This window comes from Psammomys obesus, unplaced genomic scaffold (genome assembly GCF_907164565.1).
Source record: "Psammomys obesus unplaced genomic scaffold, mPsaObe1.curated_primary_1811, whole genome shotgun sequence".
NCBI lineage: Eukaryota > Metazoa > Chordata > Mammalia > Rodentia > Muridae > Psammomys > Psammomys obesus.
In genome coordinates, this window is record NW_026596095.1 from 10,005,610 (window position 1) to 10,026,656 (window position 21,047).

General features: G+C 47.6%; 1 protein-coding gene across 1 annotated transcript in view; it reads left to right on the plus strand.

Moving 5' to 3' along the window:
* The window catches only part of Abca4 (ATP binding cassette subfamily A member 4), a 121,729-nt gene that overhangs the window by 71,155 nt on the left and 29,527 nt on the right, over positions 1-21,047 (plus strand). Inside the window, exons 18-31 of the mRNA XM_055628198.1 lie at positions 411-500; positions 1,321-1,495; positions 3,613-3,744; positions 5,510-5,649; positions 6,216-6,353; positions 7,473-7,666; positions 8,762-8,837; positions 12,057-12,262; positions 12,617-12,665; positions 14,566-14,828; positions 15,791-15,915; positions 16,362-16,460; positions 17,174-17,360; positions 20,399-20,493. Coding sequence (XP_055484173.1) covers positions 411-500; positions 1,321-1,495; positions 3,613-3,744; positions 5,510-5,649; positions 6,216-6,353; positions 7,473-7,666; positions 8,762-8,837; positions 12,057-12,262; positions 12,617-12,665; positions 14,566-14,828; positions 15,791-15,915; positions 16,362-16,460; positions 17,174-17,360; positions 20,399-20,493 — 1,969 coding nt within the window. The remainder of the gene's footprint in view (positions 1-410; positions 501-1,320; positions 1,496-3,612; positions 3,745-5,509; positions 5,650-6,215; positions 6,354-7,472; positions 7,667-8,761; positions 8,838-12,056; positions 12,263-12,616; positions 12,666-14,565; positions 14,829-15,790; positions 15,916-16,361; positions 16,461-17,173; positions 17,361-20,398; positions 20,494-21,047) is intronic.

Sequence of the window (21,047 nt, forward strand, 5' to 3'; positions counted from 1 at the left end):
ATTTAATTCTAATCCTAACCCAAATTTAATTCTAAAGTAGATTTTTAAAATTTGTCTGGCACATTGAAAGGAAGAGGTGAGAACTGGGAGTGTGACTTGTCTAGCTTGCAGGGAGTTCAGAGTTTGATTCCCAGCTCCCTCTAAAACAAACAAACAAACAAACAAACAACAGAGTAAATGAAAACTCTCCAGCTCTGAGACTCCAGTGATAAAATCCCCCTGGGCTTGGTGAAGATGGCTCAGTCAGATGTGAGTACCTCATGGCCTGGCAGCAGGTCAAGGCCAGACAGCAGCAATGCTGGCTTCACCTATTGAGGGGGCTGTCCCACTCACATGTCCCCTCTAACCCTCCTCCCCTCTCCTGGCTCTACTGAAGAGTAACACTGGCTTCTGGCTTCTGGTTGGTTCAGGTTGTTCGACCAGAGAAGAAAGGGCCCTGGAAAAGACTGAACCCTTAACAGAGGAAATGGAGGATCCAGAGCACCCAGAAGGAATGACTGGTACCCCACCCCTCAAAAAAAAAAAAAAAAAGAGCAGAGCAGAACCAAGGCAAAAGGCTACAGAGCTTAAGCAGTGCATATGAGGGGTGAGAGGAAGGCCAGGAAGCTGACTCCCTCTCTTGACTAGTGTTAAATCTGATGTCCAGCTGAACACAGGGGAATGAATGGTACAACCCAGACATTAGTGCATATTTCCTGGAGAAAGCAAATCCCAGGCCTGTAGTGTGTTTGTGCCCTTGTTTGGCAAATCCCAAGGGAGTTGCACGAACGTGCTGACTTCCGAGGATTTAGCCAGAACAATGACTTGGGTCACTGGGACTTGAAGCGGATATGAGCTATAAGGAAAGACAAAAATAAGTGCACTAAGGGGAAAGAGTCTAGCAGAGCTGACTGCACTTCACTCAAGGTTTACAAACCTACAGCCCATTCATTGCCACCATCAAAAGCCTTTCCTGGCAGTGGAAGTTACCTAATCATTCCTGGGCTGATGGGCAGGGTACCTAAGATTCCCCCCAGCTTTAGCTGCTCTGTTTTCCCTTTTGAACTAATTCTAAGCTTTCTCATCCCTGAGTGTAGGCATATTGGTGGTGGTGGTGAGGATTAGAGGGGCACACAGGCTCTGATTTAGTCTCACACTGGCACAAGGGTCCAGCCATGATGAGGCAGAGTGGACTCTCCGGGAGCCTAAGTAGAAAGAGCATGAGGAGGAGATTCATTCTATGATTTAGGAGTGCCTAAATCATAATAAGTGTTAAATCGATGCAGTTATTACTTTTGCTATTTTGATGTTGTGTTTCTACAATGTGCTTTTCCCTCTAAGACTCCTTCTTCGAACGTGAGCTTCCTGGGTTGGTGCCTGGGGTGTGTGTGAAGAACCTGGTAAAGGTTTTTGATTCTTGTAGCCGGCCAGCTGTGGATTGTCTTAATATCACTTTCTATGAGAATCAGATCACCGCATTCCTGGGACACAACGGAGCAGGGAAAACGACCACCTTGTGAGTTCTCTAGCAAAGAGGCTGTCTTCATCCCATCCCATCCCATCCCATCCCATCCCATCCCATCCCATCCCATCCCATCCCATCCCATCCATCATTCCCTGGCTTCATTTTCCCTAATAACTTCAGTCTGCTCTTCTCCATTGAATTCTGATGAAAACAAACAAACAAACAAACAAACAAACAAACAAACACTATTTTTCTGGTCTCCAAATCACCAAAGCGGCTGGCACACACCTTTTTTGATCCCATCACCTGGGAGGCAGTGTCTGGTGAACTCTGTGTTCTCTGCTAGCCTAGTCTACATAGCGAGTTTCAGGACAGCCAGAAAGAGCTACATAGTAAGACCCTGTCTGGAACAGCCTGGGCTGCCACAACTGCCGCAATAAACAAAAACCAACCAAACAAAAAATAAGCATGACATAAAATGCAAAGCCCACTCACATTTATTTTATTTAATATAAATAATATAAGAAGTAATGAGGGAAGGTAGCGTAAGTTTATTGCCCCCTTTCTGCGAGGAACATTCAAAGAGTGTAAGTGTGTCTAACACCCCAAGTCCTCTTCTTAACCCCGTCTCCTACTTCACCGTCAACCACAGTGAGGATAAAGTCATGACCCATGCCGGGGGGTCTGTAGAACACGTCTGTTTTTAAGTAGCGCTCCTTTTCCTAACAATTGGTAGGCTTCTTCAATGTGGGGGTGGGATGTCTGATGGGGGTTGATTACATTTCTGAGAACAGTGGAGTGGACTCGCCTGCCTGGCGGAAAGCCAAGCGCGGGAAGATTTGGGGCGGTGGGTCTCAGACCTATGCTCCTCGGAGGGCCCCGAGCGCCACCTGCTGAGAAAAGGATGTCAGGGTTCCGGCGCAGACCTCCTCTGAGCGGGTGGAGGAGGGGTTTGGGGGGTCAACAAGCCGCGTGACAGCAGCCACCAAATCCTTGGCTTACTGCGCCCCGGGAAGGAACAGCGGTGTACACCCTGCTCTGGAATGTGCTCTTGGGCCTTTCAACGTGAATGGAATGCGGGCCTGGTGCCATTGTGTTTGGTACTGTTTCCCTCTAGTGGCTGATCAACAAAGATTTCGGCTTCAAGTCCAGGTTCAGCCTGCGATTTTATCAGAGCTCGGGACAGAGCTGGGTGTGGCAGCTTAGGGCTATCTCCTTGCTAGCTCACGTGCTAAGAGAACAGGAAGCTTCATCCAAGACCCCAGGACCTCTTGAAGACAAACACATTACATCACTCGGTGCCAAAATCCAACTTCCCCTGGAGCTGAAACACAATGCTGACCAACCCCGGGAATTTTTAAGTTTCACTTCATACTGGTGCCGTGTTAAAGTGCGTTTTGACTCACTTAACCCAACTACCCAAGCAGGTGAAAGTCATTATGTTACTGAAGAAAGGAAGAAAAAAAAAATTCACAACATTATTATGGGCTTTTAAAGTTTGGGATCCAAAAACTGAAATTGTTAGTAGTAGTTCCTGAGTCAGGAGACTCCCTGCTCAGCGCACCGTCATCTCCTGTGCAAAGGCAACAACTGACTTCTCCACAGCCCAGGCTGCTCACCCAGGCAAAACAGAGGGCTCTGCTCCAAAGCCCTTTAACTGACCGCAACAGTGACTGACAGTATCCACAACAGCTGACCACATCAATAGCCACCAAATGACCACTATGACAGGCCTTCACAGCAGACACTACAACTGACCACAAGGATAAAACAAAGCAGTGACCGCTATAGCTGGCCACATCACACCACAGGGACCAGACTTCCCAGTGAGCATTACAACTGACCACCACACGGGTGGCTGAGTGATAATGGGGTGTCTGAGGCTGGGAATCCCTGAGGCTCTTGATACTGGCCTGGGAGCCCTGGGGAAATAAAAGTAGAGAAAGAAGGCCCTTGTGGTCCTGGGCACTAGGGCCTGAATGAAGGCGCTGGTGCTAAACAAACCCCGTGTGGAAAACCTCTAGTCCCCTCAGCTGCTGCACGCTTGGGTCTGATAGAGAGATGGGCAGGAATCTACAAGCATCCTTCTAACCCTGGGGTTGTCCTCCTCCCTTACTGGGTCCTAAAGACTTTCTTTCTCTTCTGCCACTTAATCCTGTGTTTGCCAGGTCCATCCTGACAGGTCTGTTGCCGCCAACATCAGGGACTGTGCTCATTGGGGGCAAAGACATTGAAACCAGCCTGGATGCAATACGCCAGAGTCTGGGCATGTGTCCTCAACACAACATCCTGTTTCATCAGTAAGTGAACTGGAGTTGAGGTATTCCTGGGCGGGGGTTGGGGGGGGGCTCTGTGGTAGAGTACTTGCCTGGCATGTTCATTACTCTGGGTTTCATCTACAGCAAAAATATTGGAAACAACCCCTGTTGGGCTAGCTAGTTTTATGTCAACTTGACACATTCTAGAGTCACTGAAGGGGTGGGGGTGGGGGAACCTCAATTGAGAAAATGCCTCAATAAGATCGGGCATTAAGAAAGTGTGGGCATTTTCTTAAATAATGATTGATGGGGGAGGGCACAGCCTACTGTGGGTGGTGCCATACCTAGGCTGGTGGTCGTGGGTTCTATAAGAAAGCAGACTGAGCAAGCCATGGAGAGCAAGGCAATAATCAGCACTCCTCCACGGCCTCTGCATCAGCTCCTACCTCCAGGTTCCTGCCCTGCTTGAGTTTCTGTTCTGACTTCCTTTGATGATGTAGTATAAGCCAAATAAACCCTTTCCTCCCCAAGTTGCTTTGGTCATAGTGTTTCATCACAGCAATAGTAAGCCTAAGCCACCTGTATCCTGTCCTCGCCCCTGCCCCTAGCACACATCTTCTCTCCAGCCCAACTTAGCAATGCTTTTGTCTGTCCTCTGCCTTCAAAACCCTGGTCCTGCCTTCGTGAGAACTGTTCCCCCGAATATGAGGTGGTGCTCCTGGAGATCAGAGCTGAGCTGTCCCAAACCAGAGGAGGGACAGCCTCTTCTTTCTGATAATCTTTCTTGCTTCCCCTGGCAGGAATCAGAAAGAAGAGATGCTATCCCCTTTCCATGCTGACTCCTGGTGCCAGAGACTGGCCTCACATATATGCTTGTGCTTTCTTTCATTTCCCTTCTTGTTCCATTTCTCTCCTCCTTCTCCTTCTCTTCCTTCCTTTCTCCCTCTCCTCCCTCCGTCTGTCTTTCTTTCTTTCTTTCTTTCTTTCTTTCTTTCTTTCTTTCTCTCTCTACTCTCGATTTCTTTCCAATTGAAACATATTTTATGCCCTGGTTCTTGTCATCACGGAAGGAAGGAGGGGGGTGGAGGGGAGAAGACACCTAAATACAAAAGAGAAAAACAAACAACAACAACAACAAAAAAAAAACATCACCAGTCATTTCACCACCCAGAGGTTAATCGCTGTCAACACTTCCAGATTCAATTCTTCAGAAACTTCTCTACATGTGTAGACCTGCACAGAGACTTTTTAAAATGACAAAGGAGAGTAAAAGTATATGTACAATTTTGTAACCCAACTTTTTAAGAATGTGAATGAATTTGAGTTACTTTGTTATGCGTGTGGGTGTTTTGCCTGTGTGTATATTTCTGGGCGCTAATGTGTTCCTAGAGCCTGAGGAGACAGCATCAGATACCCTGGACCTGGAAACACAGACAGTTGTGAGCCACCAGACCCAGGTCCTCCATAAAAGCAACCAGTGCTCTTAACTGGAGCCACCTCTCCGGCCCCATAATTGCTTTCTTAAACCTAAGGTGTTCTGAATATCTCTCCATGTGATTGCATATTCCTTTAAGAAGGAATTTCTAATGTTTATATGCTGTTCCATTGTTGGAACAAACTATTTAAGTAATCTTTCTCATTAGATCTTCGGGCAGTATTGGTTGATTGTTTCACTTTTGTATCATAAATAATACCATGATGAAAATTTTGACTGCTAAGTTTTCACCTTCGTCTTTATTTCCTAAGATAAATTGCTAAAGGGGGATTGCTTAGCCCATTGCTTTTTTTCCTCATCTGGCTCCCACAGCCTCACAGTGGCTGAGCATATCTTGTTCTATGCTCAGCTGAAAGGGAAGTCCTGGGAGGAGGCCCAGCTGGAGATGGAAGCCATGTTAGAAGACACAGGCCTCCACCACAAGAGGAATGAGGAAGCTCAGGACCTTTCAGGTGCTTGGTATTGGGAGGAGACAGGGCCACATATGGAGCATCCATTGCCTTGCAATGTACCTTGGCAGAGGGTTGGGGTAGGACAGTGGTTCTCAACCTGTGGGTCGTGACCCCTGTGAGGGGTCACCTATCTGCATATCAGATCCTTTTAATATGAATCAGAACGGTAGCAAAATTACAGTTACGAAGTGGCAACAAAAATAATTTTATGGTGGGGGGGGTTTCATCACAACATGAGGAACTGTATTAAAGGGTCACAGCATTAGGCAGATTGAGAACCACTGGGGTAGGGCCTCAGAACGGGCGTCCTCCTAACACTTCTGTGAAGCTAACGGTACGGTCTGCAGATGACCAGGTGTGAGGAGGCCTTTCTGCACTGATGAACCCTGGGTACCACTGTGGCTTCCGACAACGTAGGCATATCGAAGGTGGCAGTATCAAACTGTAGCTAGATCTAGAGAGCCTCTGTATGCCACCAGCCCTGGGCCTTTCTCTTCTCCACGCCTAGGTGTCTGTGATAGGTTCTAATCTCCCTTCCTTCCTTTCTCCCTTCCTTCTGCCTCCAGGTGGCATGCAGAGGAAGCTGTCCGTTGCCATTGCTTTTGTGGGAGATTCCAAGGTGGTGGTCCTGGACGAGCCCACCTCTGGGGTGGACCCCTACTCCAGGCGCTCCATCTGGGACCTGCTCCTGAAGTACCGCTCAGGTGAGGGCAGTCGCTCAGGAGCCCATGCTGCCATTGAGGCTCTTCCAGGAATCCCGCTTGCTCACACCTAGCATTTTACAGCTATGTATTCTACCAGCCATGTGCTGCACTCACCCGAGACTATCAGTGAATCCAAGTTCAAGTGAAAGCTTCCTGAGAGTCTGAAGTGCCCTATTTGCCGAAACAGTCTAGAAAGTTGGGTTGGGGGTGTAGCTCACTTGTTACAGTGTTTACAAAGCATACGCAAAGCCCCAAGTCCAACCCCAGCACCGCATAAACCAGACCGAGTACAGTCCCAGCACTCAGGAGCTAGAGGCAGGTAGATCAGAAATCCAAGATTGGTCTCGGCTACACAGCAAGTTCAAGGCAAGCCAGAACTACGTGAAGCCCTGTCTCGACAAGACAAAAACTTCTTTCTCCTTGTAGTGCTCCAATCCAGAGAAGTGGAATTGCCCTCTGGCTAACGGGATCTAAAGGTATCCCAAGAAGCTGCCTAGCCGTTGCCCGACCACCTGAGGTCAGGTGTTAGCAACAGGGGCTGGGTGATCTGATGAGTGGAAGGCCGTGGCAGATAAAAATGCCTTAAAACGAGCTCTTTGCCAGAGGTCTGTTCCCAGCACCTTCCGGAGGATTCGCATCTAGAAGTGGCATCAGGCAGAGCTCGGAGAGCCGGTAAAGCAGCAGTGTGATTCACCCTGCAAGCCTGGAGAGGCCCCTCCTCTGTTCTGCCTGTATTCCTCACACCCCTCACTGCAGGTTTACAGGCTGAAAGCGTTACCTCTTTTTAATAGCAGTTCCGTTTACTGAGAGAGTGCGGTGTCTGTTCTTACAAAGCACAAGGGTGGTGTTTAACAATGTCAAGACTAGTGTCCCACATGTGTGAAACTATTTGAATCAAGCCTGAGGCTCAGTGCAGAGACACTGTATGGACAGCGCTTTACAGTGTGAAGGATGCTAGGATATATTGGCTGTCATCACCGTTACGCCGTTATGCTTGCTGCAGAATTAGCTGCTTTGTTTTTATTATTACCTCCTAGTTCTGGGGACCATCTAACCTGGAGGTTGCTGTACATCCTATCCAGGGCCTGCCTGGTAACAACCCTGACCTCCTCCTCACAGGCAGAACCATCATCATGTCCACCCACCACATGGATGAGGCAGACCTCCTCGGCGACCGCATCGCCATCATCTCCCGGGGAAAGCTCTACTGCTCTGGCACTCCACTCTTCCTCAAGAACTGCTTTGGCACAGGCTTCTACTTGACCTTGGTTCGCAAGATGAAAAACATCCAGAGCCAAAGAGGTGGCTGTGAGGTACGTGTCTGCCGAGGGAAGAAGCCCGACTTGGGTGAGAAGGGGCAGGTAGGATGGGACCGCCATTCTCGACATTTCTACCCACTGGACCTTGAGCTGTCAGAATCAGCTTGTTTCTGGGACTATCTGCAGATTTCAGTAACTGTGTTCTAAATTATCACACGGAGATGCCCCCGCAAAGCGCACTAGATGCAACTAATGTTAAATAACCCGAAGTATTACACACCAGTGTCCAAACAGCATATGGTGTGGTGTACCAGGAGAGCACCGTGCCCCTCAAGGTTAGACTGCTTTCTTTAAGCCGATGCTCCTTCATTCAAACACGCATGGTCCCCAATTAAACCCGAATCCCAGTGGTAAATGAAGTCTAAGGAAAGACATCCTTGGGAACCATAGTCTAAAAATGATGTGGGGACGGGGTGGGGGTGGGGGGCAAACACAGAGACCACTGTGTGTCCTCAGAACCAGGCTTAGTCTACCGTGTCATCCCGAGGAAGTGATTTTGTTCTTTGCTGCTGTCATTCCTCACATGGAAAATGAAGCTGATGGCACAGGCTTCTGCTTCGCAGGGACGCAGCGGAGACAAATGACATAAAGTGCCATGAATGTTTCCTGGGCTCCTTGAGAACAGGTGTCCCTCACATTCAGATTGTTCAAAGTGTTCTGCTGTGGTGCTATTTATGCCTCTGGTGTAAGTGGATACAGTGGGCTTTCCTGTCCTGATATATTTTCACAGCCTCATTCCGCCAGGGTTGGGAGGGGAGCAGAATGTCATCTCTTGGAGGGGAGCAGAATGTCTCTCTAGTTGCCGCATGATTAATGACAACCCAAAGGGATGTTTTGAGGTTCTGTCTCTCTCTCTCTCTCTCTCTCTCTGCCTGACTCACATTCCCTCTGGGTTAAAAATCAAGCAGCTACACCCTCGAAACACTCAGATGAATTAGTAAATTAAACAGTGAAGAAGGAAAAAAAAATGTTGGCCACAGTTGGTGATGAGAGACAAACGGAGCGGTGGTGACAGCAGCTGGCACCATGAAGATGCTATTGTTGAAGCGATGGGTATCACGTGAAGTCATTTCTGTCTGCCTGTTGTAGGGAGCCTGCAGCTGCGCATCAAAGGGTTTCTCTACCAGGTGTCCAGCCCACGTGGACGAAGAACAGGCCTTGGATGGTAAGGGCTGAGCAGACTGAATCTGAGTTCTGGCTCAATGAGCATCTCCCATGTCGTTGGGTGTGTTCTGTTGTGATGTGCTCGGGTGAAGAGAGCATACGGCGTGCTTTGGAGCCCAATGCGAGGCAGTTGCTCATCTTTTTCTTTGAGCCTGTTTCTCCTTCTTTCTTAAGGTGATTTTAAAGTCATACACCTAAGAGCCCTCTCTTTAATGAGGAATCCCATCTGTGTCCACCCCCGTCCTTACTTGTATTGAGCTTTAGTTCATAGAGTTCTGCTGTTAATAGAGGTGGACACGTCCACTCCTCGGAGTGTGCCAAGGCACCCTCTGCTTCTCTCTCTTTTTAGTAGTTTATTTATCCTTTTTACTCTATGGGAGTGACTGTTTATTTCATGGGTGTATAGCCATGTCGGACAGTGAGTGCGCAGTGCCTGCCGAAGCCAGAAGAAGGCATTGGATCCTCTGAAACTAGACAGTTACGTGCCATTGTGTGGGTGCCAGGGACTGAGCCCAGGGCCCCTGGAAGAGCAGTGAGTGCTCTTAACTGCTGAGCCATCTCTCCATCTTTGCACGCCTCTTCCGGGGAGCCTCTGGAGAACTGTAGGTGAGCTTGTAGGTAGAAAGGATGCATGACATCCTCGTGCAGTGTCACACACTTCCGAGTGCTGGCCATGTCCCCACTGAGCCTCCCTTTGAAGGTAAGGCCTGGCAGAGGCCTCTCATTGTCACCAGAGACAGACAGGGAATAAGCTCACGGCACACAAAATTGTTCACCCGTCAGATCAGAGCTCAGGGTCCCAAAAGCTTACTAACAACTCTTTTCCATTCTCGGCTAGTGCCCGCCTCCAGGCCTCTCGGGAGGATGCCTTTGCAAGTGGAATGCCACATGCTCTAAAATCCTATGTAAAAGCAAAACTAAACTTAGGTACTGACCTAGCTTTATGAGCAGAGGAAAATGTGTGCTTGTCAAAGACACTTTCCCATTTAATGCATTTCCCCCCTAAACCTTAAGAATCTACTAAGTAGAACAAGAAAATTCTACAATATTAATGTCCTGTGCTTAAAACCTGGCAGCAGCAAAGGGGGGGGTAGGGTTGAGTGGAGGGGGGGCAGGGGCAGCAGGTACATTGGCACATAGCCTCAGTCCCAGGAAAGGCAAAGGTAGGCAGATCTCTCTGTGTTTTAGGCCAGTCTGGAGTTCTAGGCTGACACAATGAGACCCTCCCTCAAATAACAACAGACACCCGAGGGAAGTGCTGGGAGTCCCAGCGCCAGCATTTACTCCCCGTTCTCTGTGTACTCTGTGCTGAACAGAAAGCATTTCTGTATTGTGTATTGTGTCTCTGGATTTCGTGTCCTGCTCATCTTGCTGAACCTCCTGCGCTGCTGAAAATGTCTCCTTGGAATCTCTGTCAAGACACTGATGTTTTCTTTAAATAAGTCAATACTAATGTGTTTAATTGCTGCCAGTCCATCAACATCAAGTCGGAATGAATCTGTGGCTGACATGAGTTTTTTAAAGTATGGATTTATTTCTATGAAAAGACTTTCTTTGTATAGAATGGGCATGCTGTGATGGTGGGAAGTAAGAAGTTGTACCCCCAATTGGGAAGGAGAGATCCCTTCATCTCCAGTTACCTCCTTGGCTGGCTTTTCACTTGCGCGCGCGCGCACACACACACACACACACACACACACACACACACACACACACTCCCAGACCTCCCTGCCAGATGGACACTTCTGAGGACTGGTCCATAACTAAGACACAATTCCTGGGAATCCAGTGACTGGGTCCCACTTCCTTCCTAAGAGAACAATGAGTGTGACCCCTACAAGCTACTGGGGCAGAGCTATTTCCTTCAGTGAAGAACTCCCCGGTCTCAGTATGAGATCATTGAGGACTAAAGACAATCACACAGTTTGCAGGTGTGACACAGAAGCCTTCCATAGCTCTGCACAGGATCTCAATGGGGAGCTGTGAAATATTCCAACCACGTCATTTTTGAAGAAAGAGGAGACTCCCATGAGTGATACTAACTCTTTGAGAAAACTGGCTTGAATAGCAATGCTCTCTGGGATTAGGGCAACACAGACCTATTATCCAAGCACTCAGGAGGCTAGAGCAGGAGGATTTTGAGTTCAAGGCCAGCCTGAGTTACAGAGCGAGACTTGTGTTCTGTTTTGTTGTTGTTGTTTTTTTTTAAGTTAGGCTTTCAATTTCAAACTAATACAGGCTTGTCCATAAAATCTGGTTCTGACTGCTCAAAGTTATCAAGTAGATACTCTGTGCTACCCACCCCACTCCTGGTGCCAACGTCATTCTCTCCTGGGGCTTCTCAACCTCCTTTTGCTGCAGCCGCTGGTTAGTGAGCCTTGGTCTGTTTGAGAGGACAGATACAGCCCAAGCGAAAGCAGTGTAGTTCTCCAAGAAGTTAAACCTTTTTGTGCCAGGCACCACTCCAAGCGCTGTGTGTACATTAACATCCGCACAAATAGTCTCGGAGTGGGCACAGTTATTTTCCCGTTTCACAGATGAGGAACTAGGAAAGGACTTACCCAATTTAACATTCCTTGAGGCAACAGCACATTTGACTGAACAAAGGAAGAAACCGGCCCTCCCTCAGGTGACACAGTGAGCCACCTGGAGTATGTTTGTCAGAGTCAACTAAGCTAAAAATAGATTTGGTAAATATCAAGTCTAAAAGAAATGAGTTGGCACCGAGAGCCAACTCTGTGGCTCATGCCTCTAATCCCAGCACTCAGGAGGCCCAGGCCATACCAAACGGAGTTACATACCAAGGTGGGATCTAGGGTAAAACTCTGTCCCAACAACAACAACAAAACAAACAGAAACACACATACACCAAAACCACGAGGGCGGTATATTTGTACACAGCTCTGATCCAACTGAGGGCAGAGGTAGTGGGATTAGGAGGAGTTCAAGATCAAATTCAACTATATAAAGGTTTTGAAGCCAGCCTGTGCTATTGAGATCTTGTTTCTGACTTTTTGTGCACACACACACACACACACACACACATAGAGAAGAGGAGGGAAGATGGGTAGAGAGAGGAAGAAAAGGAGGTGGTGGTGGCCATCTGCCCCTTTCTGAAGTGGGGTGTAGAAGAGAATAGGAGGCCCAGGAGACCTCACAGTCTTCCAGGTTCTAGAACAGGTTGAGCAGAGTTGACATCCGTCTTTTTGTCCTGCCCTAGGAGACGTGAAGGAGCTGATGGATTTGGTGCACCACCATGTTCCAGAGGCAAAGTTGGTGGAATGCATTGGTCAAGAACTTATCTTCCTCCTTCCAAACAAGAATTTCAAGCAGAGAGCTTATGCCAGCCTTTTCAGAGAGCTGGAGGAGACGCTGGCTGACCTGGGGCTCAGCAGCTTTGGAATTTCTGACACTCCCCTGGAAGAGGTAAGGCGGAGACTGCAAGAGGTCTCTGGGTCTCTGTCTAGTGCCAGGAGAGGCAGCTCTTTCGAATGCCTAACCGAAAGCCAAATCTTACAAAAAGCAATGGCCCTAATCCCCCCACCCGGTGTAGCCACTCTGTCCGTCTTCAGCTGGCTTCCTCCTACCTCAGTCCACATGTATACATGTTTTCTGCAACTGTGGTCACCGTGTGCTTGCGTTTATAGAAGACTGCATTCTCATATAGTTAGATGGCCTTTCTTGCCGTGGTGAAACAGTGCGCAGTACAATGGAACTAGGTTTAGATTTTTTCTGGAAGTAGGAATGCCTGAACCAAATTCTCTCTTCATGTCTCAACAGATTTTTCTGAAGGTCACGGAGGATTCTGATTCAGGCTCTATGTTTGTAGGTATGGTGCTGGACCCAGTGGCCTGTTCCTTGTTTCCCTAGATGTGATCTTTAAAAAAAAAAAAATCTACAGGAAGAGTAAAAAGCAGCCATTCAATCCTTCCCAGTGCCAGAGCCCCAAGTGTTGCATTCTGTGTTCTTGGTGCCTGTGGGTGAGAAACTCAATTTGATTTGGCTGGATAGGAACATTCTGAGTAAATCAGGATTCTTATCAATGCCAGACTGGCAGATTTCTCCCCTAAAGTTTACCTCCCACACCCTTGGTCTCTTTTTTCCTGTCATGTCACTGTCATCTCCCGTCCTCTCTTCCAGGCTTCTGGTTCATGCTTGTCTGTGTAAGTGATAGGTAGCAGAGAGTACTTAGAGATAAGGATGACAGTTAATACAACCCAGATGCTAGTTAGAATCTCCTGACCCCTTTGAGATCAAGATAAAGAAAAGGAAAAAAAAAAAAACACTTTTAAACCTTCAGTTAGTAACCTGTGGACTTTGAAATGGTGGGGACCCAAATTCTTGTGGATTCTGGCCTTCTCTCTGCTATATGCATGGGTCAGCCTGGGCCTTTGCTTTTGATTCCTCATGGCCATCCAAAGCATTGTGGGTGTTGTGGACTTACTGCAGAGGGAATGGAAGTAGAAGAAGGGTACGTTGTCTCCCTAATACAAACCAATTCTGACAGAAAAGGAGGCATGTACCTTCTCTGCTAAAATAAGCCCTCTGGGCCCTCTCCCCTGCTCAGATGCTCAGGGGCAAAGATATGTAGCAGTTCCCCTTTGCTGTCTTGGGTCACTAGTCCCCTCCTCCTACCCAGTGTGACACATCATCACGCCTCCCGTGCAGTGTTTCCTCTCTGTGGAATTTCTGCTTTTACTCCCACATCCTAAGGTAATGTGGGTCTAAGGGACCAAGCATCTATCACCAGTGGCCCTATGTGCCAGCCCACATCTGCCCCAGTTTACCCATCTAGGTCATGTGTAGGCCTACTGAAGCAGTCATCCTGGCAGAAGGGGAAGGGGTGAGTCCTCTGCAGAAGGTAGGGGCAGCTCACTGTGGGGGGTCCAGTTTCTCTTCCAAGGTCTTTGCAGACAGAACTTGAATTCTCTGCACTCACCCGAAGCCCAAGAGTCACGTTAATCAAGGCAAGAAGGAAGGCATGTTAAAATATACCACAAGCTGCATAGATTCAAAAGTTAGGGACTTTTTATCTGCACAGCATGCTGCTTTTTAGTAATTAGCCTGTTAGAGTAATAAGTCAGACCCTGAGGTCAGCATGGGCACAGAGGTGCACATTTCAGAGACAGTCAAGGGAAGATGCTCCAAGTTTAACCTTAGGGTGCGGTAGACCAAACATCAAAGCCAAGCTCCATGATTTGACTATGCGAATGGCTCTGGGTATGGTACTCAGCCTCTTCAAACTTCAGTTTTTCCATGTGGACAATGAGAATCACTGAGATGCATGTCAAAGCTTTGCACAGCACGTGATCCACAAGCAAGACTTCTCAAGACCCTCCTGGGCATAAATCCTCTTCATGCTTGCATGACGGCTCTTGATACTTGACAAAGCACCTGATATCATTGCGTTACTTGATATCACGAGGAAGGTAGAACAGAGACCGGACCCATCTAGGGGAAGCTGAGCTTACTGAGGTAGGATGATGGCCTAAAGCCACATAGACTAATGGATCTTATTCTCTGAACTACAACCCTCCATTCCACACTCTCACCACCTGCCACAGAATGGATGGCTAAATACAGTTGGTTAGAGTGAGACCTTGCCCCATTGTTTCTCTGAATGAAGAGTAACTGATGTTGGAAGGGAAAATTTGTATATAACAGTATCTCTTATATATGTTTGTTTGTTTGTTTGTTTGTTCTCAAATGATTGACCCCATATCCCTTAGGTGGCACTCAGCAGAAGAGACAGCATGGTGGTCTCCGGCACCCTTGCTCGGTTTCCACTGAGAAGGTCAGGCAGCCTGCCCAGGCCTCTCACACCTGCTCCCCAGGACAAGCGGATCCTCCTAAGGGCCAACCGTCCCCAGAGCCACAGGATCCCGGTGTCCCATTCAACACAGGTGCTCGACTGGTTCTTCAACATGTTCAGGCCCTGTTAGTCAAGCGATTCCACCACACTGTCCGCAGCCACAAGGACTTTCTGGCTCAGGTACCACTGTGGTCAGCTTGGCCTTGACCGAGCTCTCCCCACCCCCATCTCCCCTCGCCCCAGGAAGGGTGGTCTGTGGTACTGATCCTGCAGTTCCATCTTCTCAGGAGCATCCACGAGTGTGGTTACAAACACCACCCAGAACACTTTCTTCAGCTCCTCTCAGCTCTACTTCCTCCTTGCCAAACCTTTATTTTTATTCTGGGATTTGTAAACCTTCCTTGTAAGGTCTGGGCCTCACTTAGAGTAAAAAATAGGATAGTACCACATCCTATTTTTCTAGTGTTGTTTCTCTTTTCATAATGAAAGGTTATGTTATATGTTATAGAGTTATATGTTTCATTCCTTTTTCTAACGATCCAAAGATCAAGACCATTGTCTTCTTTTGAGACCGGTCTCATGTACCCCAAACTGGTCTCAGACCTGTTATGTAGCCAAGAAAGACCTTGAACTTCTGATCATCCTGCCTCTACCTCCTGAGTGTTGGGAATAAAAGCATGCGCCATTAAGCTCAATTTTATGCAGCACTACAGATTGAATTCAGGGCTTCATACATGCTGGGCAAATGCTCCATCCCACTTCAGCTATGTGCCCAGTCCTCTCTATAGATTTTTCATTCAAAAAAAGAAACTTGAGTTCAAAAAGAAGCGAGTAATGTGAGTCGTTCTTTAAATGACTCGCGAGCCTTTTAGACTCTGGCTGAGCATGGTATACATTGAGATTCTTTTACAACCGCAGGAACATTCTTTTTCTTTCTACATATATTGCCTTATACATTTGTGTATGTTTCCCTAGAAGCCTGTTCTTAACTACCATCATCTGAGTATGAAGTGGAGAATAAACACTTAAAAGAATGTTTGCTGCATGGGTACATGTACATATACGTGCATTGAATGCTTTCCTGCATGCGTGTATCATCGCTCCTACCTCAGCCTGTATCTCCATGGCTATTTCTCCCGCAGATTGTTCTCCCTGCCACCTTCGTGTTTTTGGCTCTGATGCTTTCCGTCATTGTGCCTCCGTTTGGTGAATTTCCAGCCTTGACCCTTCACCCCTGGATGTATGGGCATCAATATACCTTCTTCAGGTGCGTAGATCCTTCCCCTGGAGTCACCATTGTTCTCTGATGTGTGATATTCCTGGAACACTGGCTTGCTGGGAGGGTCCTGCCCTCCCTGCTTCCCTGGAATCTTCAGCAAGGTGGAAGGAGCCCTGGCATTGTTCTTGGCAGGAGAGATAACGTAGCTGTGACTGCTGAGCAGTGTGGTTCACGGTGCTTCCAGTGGCTGTGGAATAAGCAGCAGCTAATGGAAGAGGATGTGAAGCCTGGGGGAGGGGGTCAGAGCTCCATCTTTTTGAGGCATAGATGATCTGCCCTTAGACTTCTAGGTGTCTGGTAGGCTACCCCACTTCCGGGAGCTCACAGCCATTCTAAGTCGGTGTTCAGCGCCTCACAAACTTACCTCTGCATGTTAGTGGCCTTTGTCCTTCTGTCTGTGTCCGACTACCAGGTAAGCCTCTCTCTCTTTTTAGCATGGATGAGCCCAACAATGAACACTTGGAAGTACTGGCAGATGTCCTCCTGAACAGGCCAGGTTTCGGCAACCGTTGTCTAAAGGGAGAGTGGCTTCCGTAAGTCACCAAAGGCAGCCCAGAAGTGTGGGAAAGCCCCCCCCATCCTTCCCTGTGTCATGTCCGTGTCTCTGATCAGCACTTACCCAGCTTCTCCTTCCATACTCAGAAGACTCCACCATCGACAGCTCTATGTGTCTCAATATAGAAATGTTCTGTTGTTTGACGTTATTCACCCAAACTCATCTGGGGGAAAAAAAAACCCAAAACTTTAAACAGGGGTGGAAGAAGATGCAGGATGTGATTTTATACAATTGGACCCTGAGAGGCACCAGTTACAGTTACTTCGATGGCCAGCTCTCCATCATTGCTGTAACTATAGAAAGAGAGTGGTAGAAAGTAGTCGAAAGCCACCAGGGGTCTTTACAGTTCAGCCTAATTGTACCACCTGTTTCCATCCAGTCACATTTCAGATTCTTCCGTTGTGTTTCTCTATGTCTCAAGAGCAAGAGCAGATACACAGAACAAAGCCGACTCCACAGACTAGACGGTTATTCCCTAGACTTTGCTTTGTCGTCTGCAGGATCCCAGTTCTGATAGTCCTTAAGCACAGTCTAAACCCCAGGATGGAAATTCCCTGCTCTGAGAGAGGAAAGGCAAAGAAAGAGCCAGCTCAGCTAGCGACCATTCCTCTTTTGTAGGAATTTAAAGAAAAAGAAAAAAAAAATCAGGCGGTGGGATTGACTGTTGACTATTTTCTCGTTCCCCATGAGGGAGTACCCCTGTGGTAATTCAACCTCCTGGAAGACACCGCCCGTGTCCCCGAACCTCACCCACCTGTTCCAGAAGCAGAAGTGGACAGCGGCCCACCCTTCTCCCTCCTGCAAGTGCAGCACCCAAGAGAAGCTCACCATGCTGCCTGAGTGCCCTGAGGGAGCTGGGGGACTCCCGCCCCCACAGGTACCTGCATCCTTCCCACAGGCTCATGCCATTCCTGTGCTTCCGCTGGTTTTACATTATTCCCCACAGTTGATCACTTAAATTTAACATTTCTTCTCCATTTTCAATAATGTTGTGATGTATATTCATGCCCACGTGTTGGTCAACAGTTTTCATTAACCTTGCTTTGGAGGCTATGGCGGAGCTTGGTGGTAGACTGTCTAGCATGGTAAGGCCCTGGGTTTGATGTTCGTCACAAGGAAGGAAGCAGGGCGGTGGTAGGGAGGGCAGATAGGGTGAGAAATAAGCTATGTGCCTAGGTTTATGCACACACACAAAAAGCAACTTTTCTTTTGCAAGAGTGGCATTGATTGTACTCGGAGCAGTGCTTTGTCTAGACCTGTGCTCCAGACCACAGCAAGCCCTCCTGGAGGTTTTAGGGAGCACCTTCAAGGGCAAGAGAACCTCACTTTTCTCCCTGTGACTCGTACATAGCCTGCCTTGGATGGCCTCTCTTGTTACTTCTCAATGTATGGATGATTCCTGAAGAGTTCATGTGTTACGGGACACAGGAATAAGGGAGCCATGGTTTGGTTTCTCGGCCTCCGAGCCTTCATCACTTTCTCTCCTGGAGGTTGAGGAGAGCCACACTTAGTTCATAGCCTTGCCATAAGGATTCAAAGAAATAATGTGGGTAATGAACTATTTAGGGCTAGAGTCAGCTCAAGTGATGGCAACCAGCACCTAACAGTGGCTAAAGTAAGATCCAGCTTGCCTCTTGCCCATGTCAAAGTTGACACGAAGTTTCTTGGAGCCCCACATGCCTCCGGCTCTCCAGCTGGAGTGTTAGAACCTATTTTGTTAGGAAGTAGAGTGATGGGATGAAGAAAAATATACAACGAATGGTTTAAGTGTATACAAAGAAGACTTCCAGGCACTGCGTAGCCCTTCTACAGGACCGAATATCAAGCCAGTATCAGAGACTGGGGGCTGTCACCTTAGTTCTCACAGCCTTTGCCCATGGGAAAAGCCACAACAATAGCAGCAGGAAGAAGACATAATAGGACAACTAGATTTTATCATAGCATGTACCAAAGCTGCTGACTCATAAGCGGCCCCGTGTCAATCTTTTTCTTAAAAAAAAAAAAAAAAGAAAAAAAAATCTAAAGCATTTGCTTTTGTATTTCTCAAGCAATCCACTCTTTGGATGACGTCTAGACTGGCACATTGCAGTCATCCCTGACTTTCTAGAATTTGGGCAGGGAAAAGAAAAGTTCAAACCCTGCTACACAGAGGTGCCTTCCCTGCCTGTATAACTTAGAAACTCACCTTCAGAGTAGCATTGGCCTTTGGTCCTTAGGGAAAAGCTCAGTCCTGGAAGAAGCTAGGCAGGTCTGCATTTCACCCCTGCCGCTCCTCATTAAGAGGGAAGGCCCTAGTTCAGAGGTGGCGAATGGGAACTGGCAGTAACGGCATCTGGATGGTCAGGGCAGCAGATACCATGCTCTGCAGGAGTCCTTCCTGCTCCAACATCCCTTTGACAGCGTCGTGATGTGCCCCATCCCTGACTTCTACTCCAAACCGACGCAAAGCAGGAATGTTGTGTTTGGAAGTTTCAGAGAACAGTCCATCACAAACTGTCCCAGGCATCAGGAATTGTTGCGGCCCGCTGCCCGGGTTGCTTGGTTAGGAACTGTGGCCAATTCGAAGAACAGGTAGAGTGGAGTCAGATGCGGGTGGTCCTCAGCTTAGGCCAACCACACACAAGTTGGCCCACTTTTCTTAACTCCCCTTTCTTGGTAAAGTGCTCTTTTCTGAAAGCAAGAAGTGGGATCCTGCACACAGAGATTTGCCACAGCCCCTGCTACACTGCGGGCGTGCAGGGACTGCTACTTCTTCACCTAGCAGAGAAGGCCTGTGACGAAGAATGTGAATTAAAGCAGGAATCACATGGGGAAAGGGAGGGATCTAGAAAACATATGAAAAATAAATTCATTTTGATGGTGATTTAATACCTGATAGGTTAATCCTGTCAGCCACTTCTGTGTGGCAATCTGGACAGAGTGCACGCTTTTGCCCATGTTTGTTTGTTTTGTTTTGTTTTTTGTTTTTGTTTTTTTTACCATTTATTCACTTTGTATCCTGGTTGTAGCCCCCTCCCTCATCTCCTTCTTCTTTCTCCCCTATCCTTCTCCCCTAGTCCACTGATAGGGAAATCCTCCTCCCATACTGTCTGACCCTAGCCTATCAGATCCTATCAGGACTGTCTGGATCCTCATCCTCTCTGGGCTGGCAAGGTCACTCCTCCAGAGAGAAGTGATCAAGGAGCATTGCCCAAGGCTCTTGACTGACCTATGCCATCCACTAACCCAAGAAACTCAACACTGTGTGATATTGCCATCTGGTGGCCAAATATCTAGCAATTTTGAATTCCCCCAAATCTCAGGATATATTTTGAAAGTGATTTAAAACATATAAAGTGTTATTCAAATTATTTAATTTGCATTACAGATATATTATTTTATAGCTGCACGCTGGGTACTAGGAGTGTGGAAACCGAAAGTCAGAGAAGGACTCTGCTTTCACAGAGACAATGTCATACGTGGGCTAGTACAGAGGCACTGAGTTGATTCAGACAAAGGAATGTTTCCTGTGAGATGAGCACTAGGAAGGTACATGAGGTGATTGATGGATGGTTTTTATCTCTAAAACTCAATCTGACAGTGGATGGAGTCATGGAAACAGCAGGGAAGGTTCTGGAGAGGTCTAGGCAAGGTCTAGGTGGTGGCTTAGATTGGGATGACAGGATCAGAGAGCAAAAGACAGATATGTTGGAGGTTGGTTCTGCAGTTAAGCTCTCTGCCGATAGATGGATTGAGAGGAAAAGGGGCGGGACCAACGATGACTCCCACCTCACGATATAGGAATGGGGAAGCCGCCAGGGCTTCGGTTCAGTGTTTCCTAGCTTCTGAGTCGATAATGCTTTTTGGAGAAGAACATCAGTTTCACAAACTCTAAGGTCTCAATCCCCACATCTTCACCGTGTCTCTTTGCCCCAGAGGATACAGCGCAGCACCGAAGTCCTGCAAGACCTCACTAACAGGAACATCTCCGACTACTTGGTAAAAACGTATCCTGCTCTCATAAGAAGCAGGTAGGAGACCCAGTCACGCTTGTAGTCCTTGGCTGCCTAGCAACAATATCAACCATGGCAGAAAGTCAGTTCCCCACTGCTGACCCTTGAGGGTATCAGCAGAATGTGAGGGCCTCACAGAAGAAAAAAAATAACTGAGCTGTCTCTTAAGAGTGTAAGATTAATAGTCAAAGTTTCTCTCGGGCGGCATTTTAAGTATCACACACACACAAAAAAAAATGTATTCCATAAGGAAGCCTTATACCTTAAGGAGACGAGAAAGAGAGATGAAGTTTGTAGGGGTAGGGAGAAAAGAGGGGAAGTTGAAGAGTAAAAGTGAAGAAAGCGGTGCTGGAGAGATGGCTCAGCAGTTAAGGGCAGTGGCTACTCTTCCAGAGGACCCGGGTTCAGTTCCCAGTACCCACATAACAGCCCACTGTCTGTAACTCCAATTCCAGAGGATCTGACACCCTCACATAGACATACATGTCATCAAAACATCAATGTGCATTTAAAAAAAAATCTTAAAATAAAGGGGAGGACAAAAGAAAGAGAAGCAAAAGGAGATTGAGAGA